The 22,717-nt window shown below is 46.9% G+C and overlaps 1 protein-coding gene across 2 annotated transcripts in view; it reads left to right on the top strand.

The window, feature by feature from the left end:
- TMEM87A (transmembrane protein 87A) overlaps positions 1–22,717 on the top strand; it is a 522,872-nt gene that overhangs the window by 189,937 nt on the left and 310,218 nt on the right. For both annotated transcript variants that reach the window (XM_069638821.1, XM_069638819.1), the window contains exon 7: positions 10,571–10,742. In XM_069638821.1, the coding sequence (XP_069494922.1) occupies positions 10,571–10,742 (172 nt within the window). The remainder of the gene's footprint in view (positions 1–10,570; positions 10,743–22,717) is intronic.

Raw genomic sequence — 22,717 nt, 5'->3', positions numbered from 1 at the left:
GTATCACTCTTCAAAATGATTGTCCCAGTTTCCACAAGCTCTTGCTTGATGAACCAAAATACGTTATCGTCTCACTTTCTGTCAGTATTCAATATAATTTAAAGAACAACCACTTTCATATTTCTGTCAGGATGGTTTCACCATAATTTATCACAACACATTAGTGAACTTGCCACTTTTTCACCACACCCTTATACCACACTGCAGTACTTTAATTGTCTTCTTCCTGGTACACTAATCTGCCAGGACTAACCACTAATTGTCCCTTTCCCGGTATATTCGCCTGCCAGGATCAAACTCCTACCGCTGCTACAGGTACTCTGTGGTGAAGCTTGCTTCAAACCTTCCACACTTAGGTCATCAATGTGGAAAGTTAATTTAAAAAAAACAGCTTCTTGGAAAAGTCTTTGACTTTCAACAACAACATTGTGGTTCACACCTTCTCGCACAAGGGTATAGCACACATTGACATTGTTTGTTCCACTGATTTCTTTGCCACATGCAATGCAGGTTATATTCCTCTCCCCCTTGAGGAGGGCTTCACTCCTGCCACCTTTGGGTTACTTCTACAACACCAATTAGCTGCTGATAATGCTTATTTTTCAGGTTTCCCTCTTTAGGAGAGCTGTGTCCGCTTTTATTTAAAATTGCATTTCTTTGGCTTAGGCGATGCTGGTTATTATCTTCCCTTTCAAGTAATCTTCCTTTTGTGTAGATTACATTCATTTAGATCAGATATTTTCCCCTCTTTAGTTTGGCAATGGTGGTTACAATATTTCTCCACTCTCTCTCCCAATTTAAGAATTATGTCACCAATACTTTAACTCGACAGTTTGGTATTTAAAAGGGTTGCTTGCAGCCAGCGGTCTATTGCTGAGCTCCCCGGGGTTACCCAACGAAGGCCAATTCACTGGTTTTTCCTTGCTCTTCCGTACGAACCGCTGCTGCTTTAAATTCTTCTCTCGTTTGGACTGCTTGATCACCTGACGGCTCCGGTAACCCTCCCATTGCTTGCACCTTTTTAAAAAGGGAGCCTGTTTTGCTACTCTGGTGAACAGTAGTATGCAGAAACAGAGCTTCTATCTCCTATTGGACAGCTTGTCTCAACACCATTTCTCGCTGCTGCACGTCCTCTGTATTTAGGATTCGAAACTTCTGCGACTCTCTCGTCACCTCATTCCGCTGAAAACACAGCAGCGGCTCTGGCGTTTTTCTGCTTCTGCTGCTCCCACTGCTTTATTCTAGTGGCCTGCACCTGAAGGTGCCTTAAATATTTAAAAGTCCTGCTCGGGTGTGGGCCATTAGAACCACTAGACTGCACACTACAGTTCTGCAACTCTGGGTCCCTCTTCCTCGTCTCAGTAATAAGAGCATTCTGGGACTTGAAGTCCCCAATGTTCTTATTCTTTTTAACTTTGTCCAACTCGCTCTGTTTCAGTGATTTCTAGAATGTACCTTTTAGGGGAGGTTTTAAAAGGATTTAAAGGTTGGTTCTTGGTTTAACAATTCAAACATAAGGTGGAATTAGAATAATCAGAAGTTGTGGTATTGATTCTCTGATCCTTACATATATAATTCCCATGTTGACCATAAGGGTTTTCACCACTAACAATTTGGGTAATCAGGGGAAGGGAAGCCTTAGTATGACAACAAGCCATTAGGTGTTCTGGTATTCTAGAAACCTCATCCTCCGAAGAAGAGTACCGCGTCGCTCCTAACTGAGTCATCCTATTCCCTTGGTGGCCTTCTCCTCCCTCATGATCCACCGGGCTAATACCACCCTCAGGGTTAGGATCAGGTAGTGGCTGCCTTCCCATGGCCACCGTGGCGGATACTTTAGGCTGGAATTCTGTGAGGACTCCATAGGATTCATTACACCTGCCAAGTACTGTCACGAAGATGATTTTGTAGGGCTCTTCTTTTGTGGGTGCAGTTCCCCGACCTATGTTTCAAATGGATTGTGTTCTCCCACGTATTCCTCATCTTAGATATATCCTTACCTTTAGGTTTCGGCTTGGAACATTTTTCCTCTCTCCAGCAGAGGGCGCTCCACTCGAGGCGGCGACGTCGATGTCCCTCGGCGGCCTCCGTCGAGCACCGATGTCATCCGTTGTATAAAGGCCTTGAGCGCGCCCGTTGGCTTCAGTTCCGTTTTTCTGTTAGCTTCGCTTCAGATCGAGATAAAACGGCGCTTCTGTCACAGCGAATTATGTCATCTTCTTCGAACCGTCTACTCTGAAAACGGGTTTTAAGAAATGCCTAAGTTGTGGAAGAAAAATGTCGCTGACCGACACTCATCGTAACTGCCTCTGGTGCCTCGGGTCCGAACATCGGACCGACGACTGCGGTTCTTGTAAATCTATGACCCATAAGGCCTTGAAAGAAAGACTAGGTAAACTGGCGGTGGGAGAGGAATCCTCGAAGTTTTCTTCGAGAAGGAAGAAAGTCTCGGCTGAGACTTCGGCGAAACGCCATAAAAATCCAGCTCGAGGAGTAGATCAAGGAAGTCCTCTTCTTCTAAAAGCGAAGAAAAGACGACACCGATCTCACTCTTCTTCTTCCTCGACTACATCGGAGGAAGTTATTACTTGTCCAACAAAACATGACTCCCCTAAAAAGTGGGAAGCATTTAGAGCATCAATGATGAACATTTTTGAGAATGCGGCCCAGACCCCCTCAAAAATGTCTGTTGAATATCATGCCTCTACGCACAAAAAAAGTGACAGGGGAAGGTCTAAAACTAGGAAATCCGACAAGAAATTGTCAAGGGTGTCTTCTAGGGACTCTTCCCAAATACCTAAAAAGAAAAGCCTTCCAGTGCATAAACAGGAGGCAGACCTTAAGAAAAAGACTTTAGACGTTAATACGTCATTAAGAACCTCGACGAAAACATCTTTGAAGCCTCCGTCGAAGGCTGTCGACTATAAGGGGTCGACGACCCAGCCGAAAAAAGTTACGTCAAGTACTTTATTGACGACCTCGAAGGCTCCTTCAACGACATTTATTGCCTCGAAGATTCCTTCGACAGCATTTGTAGCGCCTTCGAAAACATCAAAGAATGCCTTGATAACATCGAAGGTAACGGCCAAGACTTTGACGCCATCAGCGCTTTTGTCGACGTCGACACCAATTACAGGGGTGAAACCTATTCCTGAGAAAGTATTTCACCCAGAAAGCAGACTTGATTTTTTCCAAACTATGTCATCTATATATGGAGAAATGTCTTGGATGAAGTAGAAGATGAACCTGAATTTTCATCAGCAGGGGTAAAATATGGTTCAAGGGAGGTCCCTAAGGAATTAATTGATCCTCAATCAAAAATGCAAGACCTGTATGAATGTTTACAATCTGCAAGTGGACTAGCTACGTCCCCTGAATACGAATTAGAAAAACCAGATCCAGCATAACATGCTGATTTGGGCTATAGAAAACTTATGAACAAAGTAACAGAGTTTATGGGATGGGGTAGGAACTCGCCTGTATACCAGGATGATGATATAACAGATATTTTGTCAGGAGGTCGTCAACCAGATCCCATACTTCCCTTTCATATTGCCCTGCAAAGGAGAGTAAATGCTGCTTGGGAAAAACCTGAATCCATTCCAGCAGTGAATAAAAAAATATGTGGCAAAATACAGACCTTGTAACTCTGATCCAGAGTATTTGAGTAAGCATCCATTTCCTGAGAGTCTGGTAGTTCAGGCAGCCACATCAACGGAAAATGCTGCATACCCTACAATTCCCCCTGATAGGGATGACAAAAAGATTGATGCATGGTCGAAAAAGGTTTTTACATCAGGGAGCATGGCTCTAAAATCCACTAATGCATCTTGCACTCTGGCTAGATTCACTTATACTCTGTGGGATTGCATGTCAGCGGCAGCTCAACACATCTCGGAAGGAGAGGAACGTGATGGTTTCCTGTCCATAATTAAGGATGGCAAGGAGGCTTCGGGAGAATGTCTTCAAGCAGGTTTGGACACTGCTGACAGTATCAGCAGGTCCATGGCGTCTAGCGCAGTGCTACGCAGATTTGCGTGGCTAAGGAAGTCAGGTTTTGCACCAGATGTTCAATCCATACTTCTTAATATGCCATTTGACGGCTCGAGGTTGTTGGCAGCAAGGCGGACGAAAGTCTGGAGAAGCTGCAGACCTCCAAGGCAGCGGCAAAGTCACTCAGTGCCGCTATAAGACAACCTCAGCAACGCCCCTAGACAGGCTCATCTTCCTGGAGGGGTCGTCCCTTTCATTTTTACTCCTCATTTGGGAGAGGAAACGGACAGGCCAGTCAAAGAGGGCAAAGGAAATTTCCTCGGGGCGAGGAAGAGGTGCTAGATCTGCCACAGCAGCAGCATCTGTCCCTTCAGCCGCTGCTGGAGCTGCCGCAAAACCACTATGAGGTTTTGACTCACAAGACCCCAGTGGGAGGCAGGATCTCACAGCATCTGAAAGAATGGCGTGGCATTACTTCAGATGCTTGGGTGCTGGAAACAGTATCCCATGGTTACTGCCTTCCCTTTCTAAAGAAACCTCAGAATCACCCACTGGAATACAACTCTACCAAAAATCCAGACCCGCTCGTGTTGCAGGAAGTTTTTACCCTGCTACAAAAAGGTGCAATAGAACATGTACCTGTAGCGGAAAGGAACAAGGGTTGGTATTCCCTATATTTCCTCATTCCAAAGAAGAACTGAGGACTGAGACCCATCTTGGACTTGAGAAACTTGAACAAGTTCTTCAGGAAGGACAAGATCAAGATGGTCACTCTTTCTCAGATCCTTCAGGCTCTCCAAATTCAAGACTGGTTGGTATCATTGGACCTTCAGGATGCTTACTTTCATGTCCCAATCCATCTCAAGCACAGAAAGTACCTGAGGTTCGCGATTGGCAATTCTCACTATTAGTTTCGAGTTCTGCCACTCGGGTTGACCTCCGCCCCGAGAGTTTTCACCAAGTTGATGGCGGTAGTGGCAGCGAGTCTCAGAAGAGGGGGATTCACGTCTACCCCTATTTGGACGACTGGATGATCAGGGCACGTTCCCCAAAACAAGCCCGGGACCATCTATCCAAGACTTGCCACTTCCTTCACAAACTAGGGTTTTCTCTGAATTTAAAAAAGTCAAACATGATACCATCACAGAAACTCCAGTTCATAGGAGCAGTCTTGGATACTTGTTCGGGCAAAGCCTCGCCTCCCGAAGAGAGAGCTCACCACATTCTGCAGATGGTAACAAAATTCCAGAATGCCCAGTATCTACCGGCCTTCGACTTTCTCAGTTTGCTCGGTCTCATGGCATCCTGCATTTTTCTAGTGCCAGAGGCCAGATTGAGAATGAGATCTCTTCAATGGTCTCTCAGGACTCAATGGCCCCAGTTCTCAGGGGAAATGTCAGATCTTTTACGAGTTCCAACCAGGGTGGCACAGGATCCACAATGGTGGACTTGCAGACAGCACATCCTCAGAGGGGAATCTTTTTGGCAACCATGGCCGGAGATAACAGTAGTGACGGAGGCCTCCCTTACGGGATGGGGAGCTCACACCAACGAGCTGACGATCAGCGGTCGTTGGTCTCCATCGGAGTCCAAACTACATATCAACCTGTTGGAGCTGAGGGCAATCAGACTAGCACTGAAGGCCTTCCTGCCAGCTGTACGGGGAAACACTACCACTGTGCAGAGAGGCAATGCAGCTCTGGTTCTGGGCAATACAAGAAGGGATCTCTCTATCTGCCATTCACCTAGCAGGAGAGTAAAACATAGCGGCAGACGCTCTGAGCAGGCAGAGCACAGTCTCCCACGAGTGGGAGTTGGCTCAGGAAGTCCTTCTGGAGATCTTAACCCTTTGGGGAACCCCTCAAGTGGATCTGTTCGCGACCAGTGTCAACAGGAAATGCAAACTGTTTTGCTCAAGGGAATTTCTCCCGAGAGGAGCTCTAGGAGGCGTATTCGTAGTGGACTGGGAGTTTCCACTGCTATACGCGTTTCCTCCAGTCCCTGTGATCCCTCAAGTAATCAGGAGGTTGAGGAAGTTCGGGAAATCCATGATACTAATTGCCTCGGATTGGGCCAGGAGCACGTGGTACCCGGACCTTCTAGACATGTCCATCTGACCTCCAATACGTCTTCCAAAAAGAGAGGATCTTCTCTCGCAAGAGGGAGGTCACATTCTCCATCCAGAGGTCAACATACTCAACCTTCACACATGGCTTCTGAGAGGTTGAGATACAAGGATTTGGACCTTCCGGATGATGTTATGGAGATCTTGCTTTCGACCAGAAGGCCAGCAACAAAATCTTAGTACTAGTGTCGTTTGAACAAGTTCAGTAACTGGTGCAGGGATAAGAATGTGGATCCCTTTGAATGTGATATTCCAATGGTGTTATCTTTTCTGTTACATTTAGCTAATCTGGGGCTCCAGGTTAGGACGATAAAAGGATACGTAGCAGCGCTATCTATCTTCAAGCGCTCGTCAGAAGAAAAATCTTATTTTAAGATACCTTTTTAATACTACAATTTCTAAAAGGTTTAAACAATGTTTTTCCACCAATACCTTTTCAAGTTCCTGTGTGGGATTTAAATTTGGTAAATTTCTGACATGTGCACCCTTTGAGCCTTTACATTCTTGCCCGTTAAGGCTTCTTACTCTAAAAACTATACTTCTAATTGCATTGACATCAGCCCGCAGATTAAGTGAGTTGAAGGCACTTTCGAGTGGTCCTCCTCACACCATCTTTCATAAAGATAAAGTTGTCCTTCAAGTCAAGCCCTCTTTTCTGCAAAAATAGTTTCAGACTTTCACCTGTCGCAGAAAATATTCTACCTACGTTCTACCCTCCTCCTCACACAAGTAAGGAAGAGGAAAGACTACATAGGCTAGATCCTAGAAGGGCTCTTAGCTTTTATATCTCAAGATTGTCAAAAATACGTCGGTGTGACCAACTGTTTGTGGGCTACACTGGTCGTAAGTTAGGACTACCTGTAACTAAACAAACATTATCAAGATGGATAATCCTAGCCATAACAGAGTCTTATAGGCTAGCTGGAAAAGATCCCGCTGAGGGTTTAAGAGCTCATTCAACTAGGGGCATGGCAACTTCAACAGCACTTAAAAGGGGTGTCCCTGTACAATATATTTGTGCAGCAGCCACATGGTCATCCATGCATACGTTCATAAAACAGTATGCTTTGGACTCAACTACCTCTCAAGGAGGTCTGTTTGCCAAATCTGCGCTACATTCAGTACATGACTAAAAAGATATCTTTACTTCCGCCTCCAATAGAAAACTGCTTTGGGAGTCTATCTAAGATGAGAAATGCGTGGGAGGACACAATCCATTCGAAGAACAAGTTACTTACCAACTGTAATGTTCTTTCGATTGGATGTTCCTCCCACGTATTCCTCATTGACCCTCCCAACCTACCCCACAGTACAGTTTACGTGGTTTACACTCTGATTTCCTTTGAGGCTGGAGTCAAAAGAGGCACGCTTTTAACAATGGTCATGGACTCTGATATACGGAAAGAACAGAACTGAAGCCAACGGGCACGCTCGAGGCCTTTATACAACAGATGACGTCGGTGCTCAACGGAGGCCGCCGAGGGACATCGACGTCGCCGCCTCGAGTGGAGCGCCCTCTGCTGGAGAGAGGAAACATTTTCCGAGACGAAACCTAAAGGTAAGGATATATCTAAGATGAGGAATACGTGGGAGGAACATCCAATCGAAAGAACGTTACAGTTGGTAAGTAACTTGCTTATCTGTTCTGCTCTAGTTTGGCAAACATGGTTTACTCTCCTGCCAGGTACTGCCACAAAGAAGATGCTCTGTACCTCTCTCTCGTGGGTGCGAGTCCCATACCTGTCTTTCTCTCCGTGTTCACTTCTCCCCGGGGGTTCCCTTCTTGCTCCTGTTGCCTTCTTGCCCCTGCTCTGTGCGTTCTTGTCTGGTCTCTTCTCTGAGCTTTCCTCAACTCTCTTAGGCCCCCACCAAGCGTCCTAACAACCCATATACCTTTTGGGTCCTCTCCGGCGTCCTTCCTTTGGTCTCAGATGTTCTCTGCTGCTTCGCTTTTCGGCAAGCAGCGACAGCTCCACAGCCTGTGGTTCCTCACCAAAGTTGCATCTTCACTGTCGCATGGGGCAACTTCCTCACACACCTGGACCTCTGCTTCACCAGCTTTCCAGGTGGTCTGTCCACAGCGGACCGGATAGGGTCGCCTCTATCTTCTCGCCAGTGTCCCGGCCACCAGCCTCTTCGGTCTTCAGCGCCGAACAGCTCACCCGCTCGCGGCACCTCCAGGGATGGCTTGCCCGCCGGTTTGACTAAGAAGGCATTCCCTATTTGGTTTTTATTTCGTGGTAAGGTCCATTCCCTCGTGGAACACCAGAGTGTGACTCTTGGTTCTATAGAGCCTTCTATATGCCTCTGCGCCTCTTCTTCGTCCCAGTACTTTGACAGCTAGTGATCTTTAATTTTCCTGTGCTCTTCTCCGTCCCAGTGGATTTTGTCACTGGCCCTGCACAGGTACATGGCGTGGTTTGATATAATATTGGGGTGTACCACAGGTGTAGCGTTAGAAGGGGTGATTCTCCCTAGATGTCTGTTCCTGTTCCCAAAGCGGGAGACTTTCCCCATGAGATCCTCCCGCTGTGTACCACCCCCGGGGGACCATCGGGTAGTGGCCTCACCTCCCTGGCCTCATGGGAAGGGGCTCTCTTGCGAGTCTGGGGGGTGGAGGAGTGACGGCATCTAGGTATTCGTCACACTGGCCATTGGGGAGAAGGGACGAATTCACGCAATTCGTCACATATTAGTCTGCAGTAATTTTAGCTGCTCAAATGTTCAAGTGGTAGCAAATTTATAGATGTAATAAAACATAGGGGGTGGAGGTTGGCAGGGTGGAGAGAAGGAGCGATATGGGGGATCCCACCATTTAAAAAAAGCTGAAAATGAAACAATACATTTGTGACAATAAAATTTAACACTTTACCATAGTCGGTGACTAACATGTATTTCTTAGTTCACAGCTCTGCAGGAAGATTGTGTTAGGTTAGGGAACCTAAAACTGAACGTGTTCTTCCCTGCTGTTAAGCAGTGCAAATAAAGCACAACCCTGGTTCGAAGCTTAGCCAACCGCAAAGCTCCAGATGGAGTGTAAAAGGGACTCTTCCTCGGATATATAGCAGCCCTGTTGAATGGTTTGCATTGAATGCCAGACAAGCCCATTTAAATTGCATTCTGTCAACAATATGAATCTGACGGAAAGATCCCAACCCCAGGTCAGAAGCGCATAGGCCCTCTTTCTGAACTATGTTTTACAGCAGGATCTTTGGCATTTTGGGATCTTCGCTTTGGGATTTATGTGTTGCCTCCAGAAAACTTATGCAATATTCAGAAATGTAGTTCATCATCATCCCAACCCAATGTCCAGATTCAGCTACTTTTATGAATCAGGAGAATAATAGAACCCAATTTGGAAACCTGAAATATTTATTTTGCCATGGCACACAAAGGATTTGATGGACATTGTACTGTCTAGACACACCACACCACACTCCAAGTTTAACTTTGGATATTAGGGGGCGCTTCCCCCTTTCATGCCCCCCAGTCCCAGAGCCTGTGTCTACCTCAGTAGTTTCCCTCTGTATGACACCGGTCAAGGCTGTGAATGAACTACTGGGGTGTCCTTCTTAAGTTGGTAGCTTGATTTGACTGTTCCCGAATGGTATGATCATGGATTTATGACATGTGCAATTCTTGGATGTCATCTGTATTTAGAACCCCACTTTCTGGCGTATGATTCATTACCAACCCTTTTGCATTTTTTGTTTCATGTGCACTTAATATTTACCAATAATAACCATGTACTTAAAAAAGAAAAATTGGTAATGTGGTTTATTATTCAAACCTTTCACAAATTAATGAAATCACTGTAAACAACATACCAATCACCAATTACATCAAAATTTACATTAGCAATTCATAAAATGTAGGTAAAAGAATCAATCATTTGTCTAAAAATCTAAGCAAAGATAACAGCACTGTACTGTACTATACCCTCCATTAACCGGTACCATAAGGTGCCATCTACATCAACAAAGTTTTAATTAATAAAAACATTGACGTGTCAAAAATACAAGCAGAGGTTTTTTTCGCAATTAAGTATCAAGTGCTTAATAGACTCAATTGTCTCTGGTTTCCCACATAATCGACATGTACTTTGCAGTTTGGCCCTATTTCAAACCGCTTCATTGACTCCATAAAATCACCTAATTTGTCACTTCTGAAACCACTGAATGCGGATTTGCATTAGACTGAATTGTTAGGTCAGGCCATGACATAATGCATCCCCTGTTAGCTACATGGCATATTATATGCCATCATTTTGTTTCTTTGAATTATGTCGGTTTTATAGTGATTTAAGCAGTTTGGAGCAGGGTGTGCTGAAAGGTGGTGATGCACAGATGTGTGACAGCAGCTTCATGTTGCAAAGTGTTGAGGTGCATGACTGGAGATGCAACCACCTGCTCTTTGCTTTGCTAGTAACAGTCACTGATCTTTGTTTTACAGACCTTGTATGCTGCGATGAACACCCGGCGTGATGGACCCTACATCTTCATAGTGCAGATCACAACTCTCCCAAGTGCTTTCAGGGACTCTGGAGACAAAGGCAGGGCAGTCAATAGCACAACGGTGCAGAAAGCTACGACACCAGGCAGCCCTCAGGATAATGTCCTTGCCAGTAAGTACTCTTTCTGCTGGAGGAATCGGTGCAGTATCAAGGTTACAAAATCTGTGTTTTTGAGACCTAAACGTGGTTGAAAGACTGTCTCAATGACCGTAATTTCTGGGATCAGGACACCTGAATTACAGTGGTATGTTTTTTTAAAAATTATTTTTATAAAACCATGTTTACAAGAGACATATTAATATTAGATGTACTAACTACAGCCTCTGTAGTACATTGAGAGCATTTAGAAAGTAGTCCGCCTCCACTAAAATCCAGGTTTGTTGTTCTGTATAGCGATCCTCATTATCACACCACTACATCCTTATTATCACGCTGCACAAATGTCAGTGGGTGGCTTTACACCATTGGTAAGGCAGGTGGAATAGATTACTTTTATTCCTAATTATTTTAAATTACATGCTGGTCACCACTTAGCATATTCTAAATGTAGCAATCACGGGTTAGATGTCAGTCTTCTGCGGTTTATGTCTAGAGTTACTTCCTCTGGTTTCTGTTACATGTCGAGTAACAGCTTTTCCTTACTACACCTTTCCCCTCCGTGTCATATGCTTCCTTTAGTCCAGTTACCATTCCATTGGATTATTCTTATCAAATCTATCAGCCTGCATACAATGCTATTTTCCCTGACCTGTTTTTCACAAAAAGGGCCAGTTTTTCAGTGTCCCGTTCTCCCTGGCCTTTATCCTCCATTGTGGGGCTTTCCCCATCATCTTCCGCTGTTCAGTCCCCTACCTTTTTTAAAAATGTTGTTTCCCCATCTACATACATGGAAGAACAATGCTTTTTTGATCACAAAAGAACATACAAAAGATCCTATTTTAGATTTGACGGGAAGCAATCCACTTCAAACAATGGGGTGAGCTCGAGTGACATTCTGACCAGGGTAAGGCGAAGTGTGAGGAGCCAGGGATGAGACACGGGCACAGTTAACTCATTATTGTAGCTAAAAACATTTATTCAAAATAATAAAGGGTTTGGAAAATGCCTCACTGTCGCTACTCTAGGTGGTATTTCCCTACTGCAACCAAATCTTAGGGTCTGTCCTGTGTCAGGATGTCCAAAGCTGAATGTCCTGTGTCCTGTGTCCGTTATCCTATCCTAAGCCTCACATTCTAAAAGTAACTTTAAGGTGCTAAGTAATGTCTTTGTGAAAGTGCACAAATGTTCATTTAAAAAGAAAAAGGTGTAACTCCATGTGGCGGTACACGGAGCTTTGCATTGCCAGGGAACCTCCACAGACAAGATGGGGAGGACACGGCTGACACACCGCACAAAGGGTGTGCAATGGGCATGACCAGGTGGGACCTGCGTGGCGACTGTGTAGTCTGGCCGACGTATGGGAGGCATGCCATAGAGGAGGCCAACGGCGAGCCGTGGAGACAAAGGACCAGAGGGAAAGCAGCCCTTCAGTGGAACCACTGAACATGCACATCCCACTGCCGCGTTCCACACAGAAAGGGTTGCTGTTCCCCACCCGCATAAACTCACCTCATGAAAGGCCGTACAGAGCACATGGTTCCTTCATTCCGGACGGCACAGAGACCGGGCAATCTTCCCTGAGGGTGCTTGGCAACAAGGCACGGTGGCAACCTGTGGAACGGGGAAAAGGGGGCGGGGCCGGGAAGGTCTTTATCAGGAACCGAGTGAAAACAGCTCTGATTGGCTGGCACCTAGTCAACCCCTTTTTAAAGCTGAAAGCGACAAGGGACTAGTGTGGAACTTCTCTTCTTGCATGAAGGACGCAACTTGGAGTGAGAAGCAGCGAGGGAGTGTTAGGCCACTTACCTGGGGGGAGACGAGACGCTCCCGGTCCTGGCGGATCTATCCGAGGTTTCGGTTAGCAGGGAGAGGAGTCTCCCAGCGCCCGAATCCTCGGATAGTATCCGCTGCGCGCATGCGCCACGGCCCGCGGAGTCCAACGGCTTGCGCTTCAAGCCTCGTTGTCGCTCCGGGGTTACGGGCTGCGCATGCGCAAGGCGGCCTGCGTTTCACGCCTCGGCTTCATGCCGAGGGATGTAAATAGCGGCTGTGTCGGGAAACGAATCGCGTCTTAACGCGGTTCGTTCCTGACCAGCCGTAGCAGCGCCTACCTTCTGTTTTGCTACAGTTTTGCCTCCAGCCTGGGTTCCTGTTCTTGGTCCTTTTCCTGCTTGCCTTCCTGGGTCCGGTCCACGTTGGCTCTCCCGGATTCCAGCCCTCTTTGGGTTATTTGGGAGCCTTTCCTTGCTGCCTACCAGGAATCAGTCTCTCTTGCCTTTTGGACTCACCCTGCATTCGCTCACCCCTTGGTTTCTAAGACTTTCCTGCTACCATCGGCAAGCCATCCCTATACCCAGATCTCCTGCCTACTGGGTTTCCTTTTGCTCTCTGTGGTACCTTGCCCTTTCATGTTATCCAACCTATTGGTTGTCACCGCTCCCAGAAGAATCGGTGCACTTACCTGGTACCTTTAGCCAGTGATCAGTCCTTCAGCCTGGCCTCTCCAGTACAGACCTCATCCAAGAGTCCCGCCACTACAGGTGCTATCCGACCCAGGGACACACACCTTAATAGATTAAGACGCCTACCAACCTGTACTGATCCAGGGATGGATGATATTGAGGAATTAAGAACTGAGATCCGAGCCTTACGAGCCGAGATGACGGCACTCCACCAAGAGAATTTGGCCTTACGGCAGATGGTTGTTCAAGGGTCCGGAGCAAATATAACGCCAGAGTCTGTGATGGCACAGACCATCCCAGTGAAATTTGATGGAGATCCCAGACGAGTAGCAGAGTTCTGCAATCATTGCCGGTTTCATTTTTTGTGTCGCCCAACCCATTTCAATCAGGACAAAGCCAAGATTGGATATATATTAGGTAACCTGGTTGGGAATGCGTTGGCTTGGGCTACGCCCCTTGTTGTAGCCAAGAGTCCGATTTTGGAGGATTTTCTAGCCTTCGAGAAGGCCTTTTTGGACGTCTTCCAGTCACCAAATCTAGCAGCAACAGCACAGAATCAGTTAATGGACTTAAGACAAGGCACCAGTGATATAATTGCCTATATCAGTCGTTTCCGCCAGTTAGCCACAGATTCCCAGTGGCCAGAAGTTACCCAGAAAACCCTCTTTCGTAGAGGATTAAGGGAAGAGTACAAAGACGAATTGTTACATATCCCAGAACCTGAGACCTTACAGGCACTACAAGAACAAGTCCTACGTATTGATCATAGATTGACGGAGAGGCGAAATGAGCGACGCAGATCTGACAAACCGCTTCCCAGAATCCTGCCAGATATTCCCAAAGCCCAAGGCTCACAAGAACCAGCATCCGAACCCATGCAATTGGGAGCTCTGAGAGGACCCCTGTCAGAAGCTGAAAAGAAAAGAAGAAGAGATCTCCGGTTGTGCCTGTACTGTGGGGCCTCAGGGCATTACCTTTCTACGTGCCCACAACGTCCTCTCCGTAGGTCGGAAAACTAAACGGCCTGTCGTATGTAGGGAAGGCGACGACAGGCCCCTCTTCTTGGATATCAGTCCTTCCAGAGAACGACCGGGAGAAACAACCCATGCAGCCAGTAGTCCTCATGACCTTGAGGATCAATGTTACCTGGGCGAGAAATGACCCTGTTGAAGTCCTCGGGCTGCTGGATTGTGGGGCTTCCGGGAATTATATCGATGCTGACTTCGCAGCCAAGACCGGGATTGCTTTGTTAAAGAAAAGTTGCGCCTCCAAGGTGGAGGTCATTGATGGCACTCCTCTGTCTTCCGGACCGGTCCATCAGCATACTGGGACACTACAACTTCAAATCGAGGAGCACCGGGAATTGATTTCTCTTGACGTCATCAAGACTTCTTTGTATCCAATCATCCTGGGTTTGCCTTGGTTGTTACATCACAACCCCAGTATTAACTGGGAGACCAGGACACTGGAATTCTGTTCAGTCCGTTGCAAGCAGGAATGCTTTGACCACTATCATCCGGCTCTGAAGGCCTCGTCTTCCACTCAGACCGAAATAGGTAACAGAACTGGTCTCTACTCGGTCACTACGATACCAACTGAATACAGGGAATTCCACGAGGTATTCTCTGATCCCAAAGAGATTCCATTGCCTCCGCATAGAAGCTTCGATTGTTCGATAGAGCTTCTTCCTAACACAACAATACCACATGGCAAGGTCTACTCCCTAACTGTGCAAGAAAAGGAAGCTCTCCAGGAATATCTACAAGATTGCCTCCAAAAGGGATACATCGTACCCTCCACATCTCCTGCGGGATTTCCTTTGTTCTTTGTTAAGAAGAAGGAGGGCACTCTTCGGCCATGCATTGACTATCGTCAATTAAACGACATCACTAAGAAAGACCGGTACCCGCTCCCCTTGATACGCACCATTATGGAGTCATTACATGAAGCCCGGGTGTTCACAAAGCTGGACCTTAGAGGGGCCTATCATCTTGTGCGGATTTGATCCGGTGATGAGTGGAAAACCGCATTTAAGACTCCGATGGGCCATTACGAGTATCGCGTGATGCCATTTGGGTTGTGCAATGCCCCCTCCATATTCCAACGCTTTATGGATAACATCTTTGCTGATTTGATCGGAGTATCAGTCTGGGTTTATCTGGATGATATCCTTGTGTATTCCAAAGACCGCAATGAACACTTAGTTCAAGTCCAAGAGGTTCTCAAGAGGCTACAGCTGAACCATCTGTATGTCAAGCCTGAAAAGTGTCTTTTTCATCAAGCTCAAGTGGAGTTCCTGGGTTATGTCATCAGTGCTACGGGAATACATATGGACCCTGCGAAAGTCCGTGCCATCCTGGAATGGAAACCTCCCAGAGACCGACAATCCTTGCAACGCTTCCTTGGGTTTATAAACTTTTATCGGCGATTCATTCCATCATTTTCCAAATGGGCAGCCCCGCTCTCTAACTTGACCAGCAATAAGAGATCCTTTTCGTGGGAACCGGAGGCCGCTGCTTCCTTTCTGCGGTTAAAAGAAGCCTTTAGCACCTCCCCCATTCTTCAACATCCACGGGAGGATAGACCCTACATTGTTGAAGCAGATGCATCGGATTATGCTGTGGGAGCAGTATTATTGCAATTGGATCCAGATGTAGAGATGGAGCTTCCCTTAGCTTACTATTCCAGAAAACTTACCGCCGGTGAGCGAAATTATCCCATCATCGTGAAGGAGCTCCTTGCCATCAAGACTGCTTTCGAAGAGTGGCGCCACCATCTATTGGGAGGACGTTTCCCTGTAGAAGTGCGTACCGACCACCGCAACCTACAGTTTCTACGTTCATTACAATGTAGAACATCACGTCAGGCGCGATGGGCCTTCTTCTTTTCGCAATTTGATTTCCTCATCACATACATACCCCACAACAAGAACGTCAAGGCTGACGCGTTATCCCGCTCACTGGAGGATGACATAGCACAAGAAAACAAGGGAGAGCTTGTGCTAGCCCCGAAACACTTTCTTCTGGCTCTTACACCTTACCTACAGAGAGTCGCTCAGGAGACCGCTGCGGACCCGAGACGTACAACTTTATTGAAGAACCCGCAAGTGAGCGAAAAGGACGGCCTCCTGCTCTTCCGAAATAGATTGTACGTTCCCTCTGAAGAACTCCGTAGGGCCGTATTGCAAGGGCTACATGATTCTAAAGTTGCAGGACATCGTGGGGTACGCGCTACACAGGAGAAGATAGCCCGTCAATTCTGGTGGCCTGGCTGGGCTAGTCAAATCAAGCAATATGTGGAGACCTGTCCAGTATGTGCCCAGGTCAAGACACCTAGACAGAAACCTGTAGGCCTATTGCAACCCACTGAAATTCCACCTTACCCCTGGCACACACTTGCCACAGACTTTTATCGTGGATCTGCCAAGCTCCGAGGGTCAGACTTGCATCATGGTAGTAGTGGACTGCTTCACCAAGATGGCACATTTCGTCCCCTTTCCAAAAAAATACCCACAGCTCCTCAGATGGCACAGTCTTTCTTACAGAACATCTATCGTCTACATGGCTTGCCAGAGAAGATTATATCTGATCGGGGCTCTCAATTTTTATCCGCCTTCTGGGGTCAACTCTGTCGCCATTTGAGTATACACAGGGCTCTCAGCTCTGGCCACCACCCACAGACCAACGGGCAGACGGAAAGAACCAATCAGACTTTGGAACAATACCTACGCTGTTTCACTAATGCTTCCCAATCCAATTGGGTGTCTAATCTAGCTTTGGCAGAGGTAGCCTATAACAACTCCATGCACTCAGCTACTGGGTTTAGCCCTTTCTATTGTTCTTCCGGCCTACACCCCAAACTCCTACTACTCTCACCCGTACAACCCAGTTCAGTTCCTTCAGCTGATCGCCAATATACAAGGTTGTCATAGCCAGGTGTTGGGTGCCTTGCATATGGCAAAGGCGAGTATGAAAAAGGCTGCTGACAAGCATCGCAATCTTGGTCCGGTTTTTCAAGTAGGAGACCTACTGTGGCTATCATCCAGAAATCTCCCGGCCCGAAACCTTCCCTTGAAACTGGCCCCTAGGTTCCTTGGTCCTTTTCGTATCATTAAACAAGTGTCGCCGGTGGCTTTTAGACTGGCTTTACCACCTTCATGGCGTGTTCACCCGGCCTTTCATGTGTCCCTGTTAAAACCCTGTCGTCCCGATTCCTTTGGTCGTTCCCACTCTCGACCAGCAGCCGTCGATGTTCAGGGTACGCCAGAGTTTGAGGTCCAGGAGATTTGTGACTCCCGTTTTTTTAGGGGTAAATTGCAATTTCTAGTGGACTGGAAGGGCTATTCCCCCTGTGACCGCACCTGGGAACCGGTCGTTAATGTTCATGCCCCTCGTCTTTTTCGGGAGTTCTATCTCTCTCATCCCTGGAAACCCGGTTCTCCTGGTCTTCCTGTGGGGGGTTATGGTGTTAGGCCACTTACCAGGGGGGAGACGAGACGCTCCCGGTCTTGGCGGATCTATCCGAGGTTTCGGTTAGCAGGGAGAGGAGTCTCCCGGCGCCCGAATCCTCGGATAGTATCCGCTGCGCGCATGCGCCACAGCCCGCGGAGTCCAACGGCTTGCGCTTCAAGCCTCGTTGTCGCTCCGGGGTTACGGGCTGCGCATGAGCAAGGCGGCCTGCGTTTCACGCCTCAGCTTCATGCCGAGGGATGTAAATAGCGGCTGTGTCGGGAAACGAATCGTGTCTTAACGCGGTTCGTTCCTGACCAGCCGTAGCAGCGCCTACCTTCTGTTTTGCTACAGTTTTGCCTCCAGCCTGGGTTCCTGTTCTTGGTCCTTTTCCTGCTTGCCTTCCTGGGTCCGGTCCACGTTGGCTCTCCCGGATTCCAGCCCTCTTTGGGTTATTTGGGAGCCTTTCCTTGCTGCCTACCAGGAATCAGTCTCTCTTGCCTTTTGGACTCACCCTGCATTCGCTCACCCCTTGGTTTCTAAGACTTTCCTGCTACCATCGGCAAGCCATCCCTATACCCAGATCTCCTGCCTACTGGGGTTCCTTTTGCTCTCTGTGGTACCTTGCCCCTTCATGTTATCCAACCTATTGGTTGTCACCGCTCCCAGAAGAATCGGTGCACTTACCTGGTACCTTTAGCCAGTGATCAGTCCTTCAGCCTGGCCTCTCCAGTACAGACATCATCCAAGAGTCCCACCACTACAGGTGCTGTCCGACCCAGGGACACACACCTTAACAGGGAGTACTGCTGGGCCTACAAGGACTAGTGGAAGGACCTGCAAACCCCACCTGCACTACAGTGGCCCTGAGAAGAAGGAAACTCAAGAGACTGAAGCAAGTTTCTTACAGCCAACCTCTGTACCTTACTTACAATAAAGCACATATTTTTGGTTCAGGCATCCCTGCTTCCTTCATTTCACAAAGTGGTGGCAGCAGTGGGATCAAGGAACGCGCCATGGACGGAGTCCAGACCCTTGCAGAGGGTCAGCAACAACTTCAGCAATTACTCCAGGTACAGGGCCATCAGGCTCAGGCTGACCGTTGGGCATTCCAACAAGCCATACAGATCCAGGCCGCAACACAGGAAAAGAACCAGGAAACCCTGAAACAAATCACTGAGGTCTTGGTGGTGTCCTGAGGACAAACTATAGCACCACTCTGCGTGTTACAAAAGTATCAACCTGGTGAGGACCCCAGCTTCTTCTTTACCAAGTTCGAGAGGGCCGTTCGTAATGCGCAGTGGCCTGTACATCGGTGGGGACCTTACATCACCCCCTGCTGAGACGTGCCATGCAAGGGGCTGATCAGACCGCTAACCCTTCAGGAAACACCACCTATCCAGAAATAAAAAGAACCATCTTGGAACATCTGGGGATGGACAACGAAGCCTACCGGTTGCGCCTGAAATACACACGAGTCTGAGCCAGAGAAACACTGCGTCAACTGTATTATCGAATGCGGGGTTTAACGGATAAGTGGTTGAAACCCACAAGCAGTAGCGTGGCTGAACTCATGGAAAAGATCCGATTAGAGCAATTCATTGAGGCTTTACCTGATCCCATGCAGCGTTTAGTTAGGCAACATCATAGGCCCACCCTGGCCGAAGCCATTGACCTCGCATCAGCCTTCCAAAAAGCTGGTACTTCCAAGCCCACCGCAGGAATCCCGAGCACCGACATTCCAAAGACTGGGGGAGTACGTAACCCTCCTGTTATATAGTCAAAGCCCGCCCTGAAGGACGGGGTTCTCCGTGGCCCAGTGCACCCAGACAGCCTCAATGCTTTGACTGTGAGGTCTGGGGGGCACATTGCTTGTTTTTGCCCCTGAAAACCCAAACCGGAACCGATGACCGATGGCAATTGGGTTTTTAAAAGGTTGTGAGCACCAAAGACGTAGGGGACCTTATCTGGTGGACGTCCGCGTAGATGGAAAACCCAGCCAAGGCCTACTAGACAGCAGTAGCCAACAGACCGCAGTCAGGCTAGAATTAAGTGGGGCAGGGAACGATAGGGGCCCTCTTATCCCAATAAAATATGTGCATGGGGACATTTGGTCATATCCATCCAAGATGGTAAATGTGAAAGTGGAAAACATCAGTTCTGATGTAAGGGTTGCTATAATGCCTTTGGTACCTTCACCGCGCTCTTGGGAACCGGCCTCCCGTCGTTCCAAGAACGTGTCAAGGACATAGAGTGGTTGAGCGATGCTTCCTTTTCTGGCACACCTCAGGTACGAACCTGGTGTTAGTCTGTGTCCCACTCTCCAAGGACCCCATCCAGGTGATCCTCTTTCACTGGTCCACCCTCGGGAACTGTATCCAATAGCGATGGCCGTGTCCTGGCCACCTGGGTGACAGAACCCTGTGGACTAGCTATAGAGTCACCTTCAAGTTTCTCACAAACCCTATCACAAGCGAGGTAACTGGGAGAGCGGGAGACCCAGGGAGCGAGGCGGTGATAAAGATTACTGTATCAAGAATGATCACAGTTCAAAAGAAATGGTTATTTAGGGGTGCCTCGGTTGGAAAGAAAATGATTTTGAGAGGATGGAAATCAAGGATGTACCCAGATGTGAAGGATTGGATTGATGAAATGTGCAAATTAGCTGAGATGGAGAGAACCATCTATGGTAGAGAAAAGATAAATTCCTTATAGGTTGGGGGGAAATTTATGGATTTATATTAGTCTCTGTATTTGAATGGATGAACGGGGAGGGGAGTCTGGAAGGGGGGGCAGGCCAAGTTAGGTCGTACATATGAAGTAAGATGTATATAGTTGGGATAGTTGGAATGTTATTTAGTTTAATGTTTGTATTATTTATAAATTTGGAATTGATTCTTAAGTTTTCTGTTTATTCATAGATTCTACTATATGTGCTTTGTTATTTAAAAAATTAAAAAAAAGAATAAAAAAAAGAGTGATCAGTTGGAAAAGCGAATATAACTGTCAGAGTAATCTTGCTATTCAGCAGTAATTGTCACAGTTTGAAAAACCAATATAACTATCAGAATAATCTTACTCGTCCCAGTGAAAACAACAGTTATACACAAGTATAATCAGTGTAATCTTGCTCATACCAGTAAGAGACTGAACCAAATACTGTGAATCTTTGCAGGGATAATCCTGATTGTTCCATTGACAGAGAGAGAGTGAGCAGGAGACCTTAAATTATTGTTGGATTTACCATACTTGTCACAGTCACTATTTGGGACATAAAACTCGTCCCAGTGATAGAGTGGAAGAAATGAGTAAGAAAGAGAATCATCATGGGACTCAGCCTACTTACCCCATAAATAGAAGAAATAACCTAACAAGTGGGAATCATCACAGGACTTGGCCTACTCATCCCAGTGATACCAGGAACTACCAAGAAAGTGTGAATCAATATGTGACTCATCCTACTCGTCCCTGTAAAAGCAAAAAGGAACAAAAGAACAAGAATCATGACAGGACTTATCCTAATCGTCCCAGTGATATACCAAAAGACCAAGGGAATAAGGATAACTACGGGGCATGTTGTATGCACCCCATTGAGATGAGAAGTAAACAAGAGAATGAAAGGTCTTGCATAGGATAGCTTGGTTGTTCTAATGAGGAGGTAAAGAACTAGAGGAATATAGAGTGCTGCAATCCCCAAAAACAAGTTCTGCTGTCACAGTGGCAATAGAGAAAGAGAGACTTTCAGAGACACTTGAGGAAAACCCCTTTAAGGAAACTCAAAGGCCAAACGGCCAAAGAAGTAGTAGTTCTTACCAAGCCACGAAAGTGGGGAACAGAAGTGTTCAACCAAATCCCTAAAGGAACTGAACGAGTTGTTATACGAGAGATAGCTAAGAACTAATTAAGAATCATATAATAAGGCTGGGGAAGCCATTCCAGGAGAACGGAGCCATTCTCCTGGACTTTAGTTATTTTGTCTTAGTGCTAGGGTCAGAGCAGTTTAGCTTTGGACGGAGGACAGACCCTTTGACATTAACAATGTTAAAATACGCTTGAACAACATCCTCCTCCGATTGGTTGAGCGTGGTTGCTCTATAGGTGAATATATACAATTCATAGCCCTATTGGCTTATCCTAACCCTCGTGACCACCCTGTTAATTAATTAGTAAAAATGACTTGGTGAAGCTCCTGTGGCCATCCTGGGGTGAGCCACTTTTATCATCACCAACCAGTGACATTGTGAGGTGCGAGTAGTGTGGCAACAGTTGTATATTTTACATCCTGGTCTCATGTGAATTGACCCTCTGGCACCATCTTAACGTTCCTTCCCCTTCCTGTTGCTTCAACCGCAGCATACTATTGCAACGTCTGATTGGATAACACTATTCCTTCCTTTCTCATGGGTGATGTGCATGACCTCATGTACTGTGCTTTTGAGCTTGTTGTTGTGAGCTGAATACTCATGGAGACTGTGTGTTCTACTGCCATATCAACGAGTGATATTACAACTTGAATCATTTTTGGGATTTGTTAAATGGTTCAAATCAATGCACAAACGTCATAGAATCCTTGGTGGTAATGTAGGGTGACTGAACCTGTGTATGTTAAGTTCTACCTGGATGAGATAGTAATTGTAATTGGTTATTTATAACGTGCTTAATACCCAGAGGTTTCTAAGCGCGAACCTGGGGATCGAACCTGTGTTGCTCCACGTTGTCTTGCTTCCAAGGCGAGCGCATTGTCCCTGAGCTACCCTCCCGAAACCTTCCATTATGTGTGTTCCCAGTCTTGACAGATGTTTTCCTAGACGGGGCGATGTGTCCCTTTTTTATGAATGACTTGGTCTCGTTCTTGCCTCTGCACAGTGTCTGATTCTCACGAGGGCTGTGACCTTGTCTTGGTTAGCTTTTTGTGGACAGGGGCAGAACTTCTATTTGTTCTATATTTCCCTTGCTAACTGTGTGGGACCGGATTGAACTTTTGCCTTTACAGCCAATTACTGCATGGCCTGCTTCCTTGTACTTTTGGCTGGGAAAAGGCCTCAACTCACACTCCTGACCAATCACTTTGCAACTT

The sequence above is a fragment of the Ambystoma mexicanum genome, chromosome 14 (assembly GCF_040938575.1).
Source record: "Ambystoma mexicanum isolate Mex_15411 chromosome 14, UKY_AmexF1_1, whole genome shotgun sequence".
Taxonomy (NCBI): Eukaryota; Metazoa; Chordata; class Amphibia; order Caudata; family Ambystomatidae; genus Ambystoma; species Ambystoma mexicanum.
This window is presented reverse-complemented; position numbering and strand designations above follow the sequence as displayed.